General features: G+C 41.1%; 1 protein-coding gene across 1 annotated transcript; it reads right to left on the reverse strand.

The window, feature by feature from the left end:
• Positions 1 to 1,322: 1,322 nt before the first annotated feature.
• On the reverse strand, positions 1,323 to 7,607 carry sult3st1 (sulfotransferase family 3, cytosolic sulfotransferase 1). The gene is made up of 6 exons (XM_066707193.1): positions 7,307 to 7,607; positions 5,178 to 5,401; positions 4,522 to 4,648; positions 3,144 to 3,238; positions 2,843 to 3,023; positions 1,323 to 2,460 (listed from the first exon to the last, which is right to left on the reverse strand). The coding sequence occupies exons 1-6, from the start codon at positions 7,458 to 7,460 to the stop codon at positions 2,333 to 2,335; spliced, it is 909 nt and encodes a 302-aa protein (XP_066563290.1). The 5' UTR covers positions 7,461 to 7,607; the 3' UTR covers positions 1,323 to 2,332.
• Positions 7,608 to 8,430: the final 823 nt, after the last annotated feature.

An 8,430-nucleotide genomic window follows, 5' to 3' on the forward strand; every position in this document is an offset into this window, starting at 1 on the left:
CAAAATAACTTTCAGTCTCCCTCAGTCTGGGGCTCCATGCAAGATCTCACCTCGTGGAGTTTCAATGATCATGAGAACGGTGAGGAATCAGCCCAGAACTAAATGGGAGGATCTTGTTAATGATCTCAAGGCAGCTGGGACCATAGTCACCAAAAAAACAATTGGTAACACACTACGCCGTGAAGGACTGAAATCCTGCAGCGCCCGCAAGGTCCCCCTGCTCAAGAAAGCACATGTACAGGCCCGTCTGAAGTTTGCCAATGAACATCTGAATGATTCAGAGGAGAACTGGGTGAAAGTGTTGTGGTCAGATGAGACCAAAATCAAGCTCTTCGGCATCAACTCAACTCGCCGTGTTTGGAGGAGGAGGAATGCTGCCTATGACCCCAAGAACACCATCCCCACCGTCAAACATGGAGGTGGAAACATTATGCTTTGGGGGTATTTTTCTGCTAAGGGGACAGGACAACTGCACCGCATCAAAGGGACGATGGACGGGGCCATGTACCGTCAAATCTTGGGTGAGAACCTCCTTCCCTCAGCCAGGGCATTGAAAATGGGTCGTGGATGGGTATTCCAGCATGACAATGACCCAAAACACACAGCCAAGGCAACAAAGGAGTGGCTCAAGAAGAAGCACATTAAGGTCCTGGAGTGGCCTAGCCAGTCTCCAGACCTTAATCCCATAGAAAATCTGTGGAGGGAGCTGAAGGTTCGAGTTGCCAAACGTCAGCCTCGAAACCTTAATGACTTGGAGAGGATCTGCAAAGAGGAGTGGGACAAAATCCCTCCTGAGATGTGTGCAAACCTGGTGGCCAACTACAAGAAACGTCTGACCTCTGTGATTGCCAACAAGGGTTTTGCCACCAAGTACTAAGTCGAAGGAGTCAAATACTTATTTCCCTCATTAACATGCAAATCAATTTATATATTTTTTTGAAATGCGTTTTTCTGGATATTTTTGTTGTTATTCTGTCTCTCACTGTTAAAATACACCTACCATTAAAATTATAGACTATAATTTTAAATATTAAAATAATATAGACTTATAGATCATTTCTTTGTCAGTGGGCAAATGTACAAAATCAGCAGGGGATCAAAAACGTTTTTCCCTCACTGTATGTGGATAGAGTTTGGTTTGAGTTAAATGTGTTTATTTGAACGCTGGGTTATTATGGGACAGAATCACAATGGTCTTCTAATATAATGGCCATTGTGACGTAGAGCTGGAAAACTAGTGGAAAACCTGTTTAAGTGTTAAACCAAATTATGTCAATAACTGCGGAGGAAGTTTCATATTAAAAAATAAGTATATGACCTGATATGCAGAAGATTCTCTTTAATACATATGAACAATATACTTGCAATACTCATTTTAAACAAAGTGCATCTCTGAAACTGTCAACTTTTTATTTATTTTTTTCATCGTTCTATAAAAGAAATTATAAATTATTTGTTAAAATTGTTACTTGATGAAGGATTTCATTTTTCTGTCTACATTTGGGAAGGAGTTGTCTGTTGTGTATGAGTATCCTCGGTGACAACCCTTGGTTTTCTGAAGACTTATCTGAGCTTATTCATGAGAGAACTCTGGTTTGATTTTACCTGAATGACACATCTAGAATTTGAATAATCCTTTTCAAATTGTGGAAAGTTATTAAGTGCAGGTCAACTCTTCCTGTAGTGCTCTCCCAACATGTATTACTGTGAACACCAATATTGTTATTGATAAGTCTCGGATTCATTTATACAAATTGTATCTAGAGAATGCACAGCCACACCTGTTAATGACTCTGTGAACAATGAGACTTTTTAACTTAACATCGTTTACTATCAGCTTTGATTAATACTAATATGTCAGTTGGTCCTGATGATGTGGATCCATATCTTCTGAAATGACCCCACAAGGCATCCTACATTTATGTCATTCATTGGAAGGAATCCCTCGTGGTTCTAGTAGGTTCCAGGTTCCACACACAACCATCTGTATGGCTAGAAACAGGATTCACAGTCACAGTCCTGTTGGGAACTGTTTTGTTGTTGAAAACTGCCAACTGCAGCTGGTTAATACTGCATCGCCTCAGAGGACAAATTAACTACAGAATTATTTTATTTATTTTTACATCATGATGCAGCTATTAATTTAGTCTGAATGTGTTGTGTACAAACCCCAGCTTCCAATTACCTACTGCACTGTTTACTAGGTAGGGCTTTAGAAATAACTAATTAAAATATACATTTCTTAAAACTTGTCCTTTAACTGGTTCATCCAGACACTGACTGACTGAGTGTCTCAGTCTCCCTCCCCTGTCCCCTGTGCTCTTGTCTCCAGTCACTCTGGCTGCTTGTTAATGTCCCAGATGAACTCCAGCGGCAGGCCCCTCATCCTCTCCTGGAAGACACTGTCGAAGCTCTCACTCTGCGCCACAGTGAAGCTGTTCTTCCAGTCGCCTGTGGTCCCTGCAGCACAGAGAGCAGTGTGGAGTAGTGGTTAGGGCTCTGGACTCCTGTGGGTCATGGATTCAATATCATGTGGGAGACACTGCTGGTGTACTCTTGAGGAAGGTATTTTACCTAAATTGCTCCAACTGCATAAATGGGTAATTGTATGTAAAAAATAATATATTGTAACACTTATCAGTCGCCAGGGATAAGGGCTTCTGCTATGAACTATAATAATAATAATAATAATAATAATAATAATAATAATAATAATAATAATAAAGAGAAAAGCCCAGTCAGTGTCTGTAGGTGTGACTGAGGGTTGGTACCCAGAGATGAGCAGTTCTGTCTCTCATACACACATGCATAGGCTGGAGGAAGGGAGGGTTTGACCTCTGACCTTTGCGCAGGAAGTGACCATGCTCTCGCAGCAGCAGGTCAGCAGGCAGGAATTCGTAGTTGGCGCGTGGGTCAGCCTTCATGTTGCAAAAGGTGGCCCTGTCCACCACCCTGTCCAGAGATGCGCTGTCCAGCTGCCGGCCCAGGAATGAACAGAGCTTCTGCACAGCCCCATGCAGGTCCTGACACACACACACACATACACACACACACAGATTATACATACATACATACACACACAGTAAGACACTTACACATATATCCACTAATACACTGACTGACCCAGGACCACCCCCCCTCACCTGCACCATCTCCTCATAGGTGAGGAACAGGATGTGGAAGAGCCCCCTGCTGCTGTACCACGCCCTCACATGGTCGAACCAGGAACTACCACCCACTGCCGACCAATCAGAGCAAAGATTAAGGTTATATAGCATCTTTCACGCCAGATTAGAGTGCATGCACACAGAGACACACACTCTCACTCTCTCTCTCTCATTTTCAATTTCAAGTGCTTCATTGGCATGACTGTTTGATACAATATTGCAATGACAGAACATTCTATCAACAATTAACATGTAAAACAGATGCAAATACAAGAAATACAATTTACAAAAACATCAAAATATACATAAACAATACAACCATATTATATCATGTATATAGTATATTGAATTCATATATAGATGTGTGTGTGTATATATACATACACATACACACGCATAATAATAATAATTATAATAATCACAGAGGCTGCTCTGTCACAGAGGAGAAACACAAAAAATACATAAATAATAATAATAATAATAATAATAATAATAATAATAATTATTATTATTATTATTATTATTATTATTATTATTATTATTGATGTATTTATTTGTGTTTCTCCTCCCTATGTGAGGGGCCTCAGTGTCCCTCTCTGTCCCTTAGGCTGTGACAGGCACCTGTGACTGAGCAGCCTCTGTGATGCAGCTGGTTTCCTCTCCTAGAAGGATGGGGAATGTTTCATGGTCAGGTAGTCAGGGAACTGTATGAAAAAGTTTTGTATTTTTGAGAAGAAGGCTTCCCTTGATGTGCTGTATTTGGGGCACTGTACTACAAATTGTAGATCTGTCTCCACCTGGTTGAGAGGACAGTCCTCTCTGGGCAGCCATGTCTGCCTGTGCCTCTGTATTGGCCAGGCTGTGCTCACTGAGCATGTATCTCGTCAAGGTCTCTCCCCCGTGCCAGGTATTCTGCCGGGGTGTACTGTATTTTTAGGGCCTTCCAATTGACTTGTGTTTCAGTGTGTGTCCCAAAGGGAGAGGTATTCTTGTGTGTTTTGTGCTATAATGTGGTTGACTCTGATTGTCTGTGTTGGAGTGCTGCTGACAGTGTGGGTTTGTGTAGTGAACTTCAGGATCAGCTGGCTGAGGGGACTCTTCTCTGGGCTCTGCTCTTGGTATGAGGAGGGCTTCATGGTGGTAAGAGTTGATATTACGATTGTTTAGATGCAGCCACAATTTCATAGCTCTTTTTTGGATATGAATCAGTAGTGGGTATTGGCCTAATTCAGCTCTGCATGCATTGTTTGGAGTTTTCCTTTGTATTTGCAGGATACATTTGTGGAACTCTGTCTGTTCTACATGCATTTTCTTATAGTGCATTCACAAACACACACACTGGATAGTTAGTTACCCTTTCCCTCCAGGTATTTGTCCAGGAAGTCCTGGAAGCTATGAGGCGTCTCCAGTTTGCTCCAGGCCTGAGAGAAGTGGTAGTAGGACACTGCCACATCCTTGGGGTTCCTCATCACATACACCACCTGCAGCATTTTTTAAATAAATAAATGCAAATATGAAAGACTTGGGTGACCATACCTCCTGGATTTAAATTAAATGTTGTGATGTCCTGAAAATTCTCTCAAAATCATTTAAATGTCTTGCTTTTTAGTTTGCCCTTCTTGAGATTCACTTCAAACTCTTAAAATAATTTTTTTATGTGATTGGTTGCATGAAAAAGTGAACATATGTATGCATTTAATGACTGCAGAATTACATCACTACCATGAAAAATGTACGATTAATACAACCGCTACCTGATCCATTGACAACGGTCTCAGGACAAGGTATTTGTCTTAAGGAATCACAAGTTGATGCTGCACACAATGTTATATATGTGTGATTAATTTATATAGCCTTATAAATATATAGATTATATATTTATATACTGCACTGTACTGCACAGGGACAAATAGTGCAAGATGTTTTTACTGCAGTAGTTACACTGACTGACTGATACACTGACTGACTGACTGAGGGGCAGGAGTAATCAAAGCAGATGAGATTACCAACCTTGCCCTTCCCTTCCCTCAGGCCACGGGGCAGCAGGGTGGGTGTGAGGTGGGAGCAGAAGAGCCTAGGGGAGGGACGCAGGCTGTAGTCTGAACGTCCCTCTCTGTACTCCAGCCAGGGCATTCGCTCCAGGTTGTTGGAGTAGGTCAGCCCTGCCCTATGCGCCACCTCCTCTACCTCTCCTTCATACAATAGGGTGATGATCTGTTGGGTCCATACTGTGCCTGAGAGAGGAAGGGAGTGGGGGGGTAGAGAAGGAAGGAGATGAGAGAAAGAGGGCAGGATTGTTCCTGTGTAATAAAACACAAAAATGTCTTCCTGACACTGAAAATATTTGAAACGCTTTGACAGTTTTCACAGTCAAATTCAAATGCAATAAAGCTTTTTTGTCAGGACTGTTGCCAATGCATTGACAGCCAGGTCCAGTGCTCAGGTACAGGGCAATGGGAACAACAAATACAGCAATTACACATTTTACATTTTAACATGAATTTACAGATGTATTACATACGATTGTTGTACACACAGTAGTCTATATGTAATGTCATGTAACTAGAGTGCTCAGCCTGCTCACAATAGTGTAGTTTACATGCATAATATGTATAATACTGCCAGGGACTCTGGCCAATATTTTATTTCTAAAAATCGAGTGTCTACACCGTTGTTATCCACACCTCTTACTTTTATATTTCCTGACCAGGACAGATGACGACAAATATAGAAAAATCTCATAACATTTTGTGGCAGGAGTATAATTACACATTACCAGCATAATTGTCAAAGTACAGTGGTTCTCAAAAGTATTAACCCCCCTTGGACTTCTCCACATTTCTTTGTGTTACAACATGAAATCAGAATAGAATTAATTAGGAGTTTTTGCCACTGATCAACACAGAAAATGTCCATAATGTCAAAGTGAAAAATATAATATGCAAATTGCTCTAAATTAATTACAAATACAAAACAGAAAATAATTGAATGCATAAGTAATCACCCCCTTTACTATGATACACCTGATTAGGATGTGGTAAAACCAACTGTCTTTAGAAGTCACGTAATTAGTTGAATGAAGTCCACCTCTGCTCTGTACAATTAAGGTGTGTCACATGATTTCAGGGTAAATACACCTGTCTCTGGGAGGTCCCACAGTTGGTTAGTATAATTCCTAACAAAAACTACATCATGAAGAGGAAGGAACATTCAATGCAAATCCGGAATAAGGTTCTTCAAAAGCACCAATCATGTGTAGGATTGTCCTGGAGTGTCAAAGGCTGGACCTCAATCCAATTGAGAATATGTCGAAAGAGTTGAAAATTGCTTTTCACCAAAGGTCCCCATGCAACTTGATGGAGCTTGAGCGATTTTGCAATGAAGAATGGGCAAAAATTGCTGTGTCCAGATGTGTGTAATGTTGGGGTCCGGGAAGTGGTGAAGAGATCCCCCTGGATTCCGACTGGATTCCGACTGGTTATTATAAACGGGTTTTATTCACACACGCGTCTCTCCTTTCTCGCCCCCTACCACTCCTCTTGCAATCATACACTTCCTGTCTTACCCATACTGCTCTAGCATAAACTTAAATAATGTTATTTATACCTATAGCTAACAAACATTTATCACACAGTTTAAAGGTATATCATAAAGTAAACATAAAGCTAATGCTTAAACTGGTGTTCAATTCTCTTTTAATATATTAGTAAAATATATTTATTCTAAACAATTATTGGAACAATTTTACATGTGCAACGCTAGAGACTCATGGCTGTAATTGCTGCCGGTACCTCGACCAAATATTGACTGAAGGTGGTGATTATGCATTCAAGCATTTTCTCCTGATTACATCCATTCTGATTTCATGTTGTAACACAATGACATGTGGAAAAGTCCAAGGGGGTGAATACTTTTGAGAGCCACTATATCAGTCAGTCCGTGTATCAATAATCACACTAATAATAAGACTTAACTTGTAGTACAGTAGTACGTAATTACTACTGTGTGGCGTGCGTGTCACTGTCACTGGACGATGTTTCGGTTGTGTAAATAAATATAGTTTTAAAATAGTCAATGCGGTTGCAGGGCAGACAGTGGGGGCGCGGGCAGGGCCGGCTCTCTACCCGGGCAACACTCACCGGACTTGGGGTAGGTGACGAGGAACACGTCGCTGTCGCGGATCTCGAAGTCCTGCAGCGAGTCGATGTACTCCGGGGTGGTCTCTCCGTGCGCGAAGTTATAGCCTTTGTAGCGAAAGAGATAAGGGCTGACTATCTCCACCGAGCTCGCCATTGTTTAACACACAGGTCTGAGGACAGAGGAGATCGAGAGAGAGAGGGAGAGGGAAAAGGAGAAAGTTCACGGTCAGCTGAGCGAGCGAGAGAGAGAGAGAGAGAGAGAGAGAGAGAGAGAAATGTAGGGCTGGTTGTCAGAGAGCGAGAGGGGTAGAAGGAGAAGTCCTGGTCTACCCCAGTGTGTGTAAAAAAGGGGGAGGAGGGAATAAATGTTAGGATAATGTATGTAAAGAAATAGTAATTCATGAACAGTTATACAGATAGAGACGGAGGGCTCCCTATAGCGGACTTTGAACCGATTCCCGGGACAAAACGCCAACTTAGGGCGAGAAGAGGAGCTTCAGACTTCACATCCCCGGCATAAAGTGTTGACTGAGAGGGACAGTGCAGTAAAGGATGCAGATCATTACAATAACTGGAGTCTCATTAGCCTGTATTAAAACAATGATAATAATAATTTGGTGATAATCATTTTATTAGGCTGGTATAAATTCTTCTTCTTCTTCTTCTTCTTCTTCTTCTTATTATTATTATTATTATTATTATTATTATTATTATTATTATTATTAGCTGTTTAACATCATCCTTTATCCAAGCCTTTATGGTATTGAAAAGACTAACGAACAATATTTATTTATTTATTTATTTTAGTTCTAAACTGTTACCTTAATATGTGGAAACCAACTCAGTCTAAATGAAAATAAAGTCGGACAAATCAGTGTCAAAAGAGGTAAGATTAGGCTGGCTAAAAAATGTGATTATTATTATTATTATTATTATTATTATTATTATTATTATTATTGCCCCCCCCCCCTCCCCCCAAGTTCATCCAAGCACTGGGACTGGTCAGCAGAGGAGAAAACACTGTCAGCACTCCCCCCCCCGCACTAACACCAGAGAAAACACCGTTGATCAGCCCCACTATAACTTCAAGTCGAGAAACGCCCCTGGTCCTTAGCCTGTATGTT

This window comes from Amia ocellicauda, chromosome 6, assembly GCF_036373705.1.
Source record: "Amia ocellicauda isolate fAmiCal2 chromosome 6, fAmiCal2.hap1, whole genome shotgun sequence".
NCBI classification, from domain to species: domain Eukaryota; kingdom Metazoa; phylum Chordata; class Actinopteri; order Amiiformes; family Amiidae; genus Amia; species Amia ocellicauda.

Bases quoted from the DNA above. Each gene is read 5' to 3' on its own strand.
- sult3st1 (XM_066707193.1), bottom strand. From the start codon at position 7,460: ATGGCGAGCTCGGTGGAGATAGTCAGCCCTTATCTCTTTCGCTACAAA. The intron at 5,402-7,306 runs GTGAGTGTTGCC...TTCCTCTCTCAG, and splicing joins CGTCACCTACCCCAAGTCCG to GCACAGTATGGACCCAACAG. The intron at 3,024-3,143 runs GTGAGGGGGGGT...TGTGTGTGTCAG, and splicing joins CCTATGAGGAGATGGTGCAG to GACCTGCATGGGGCTGTGCA.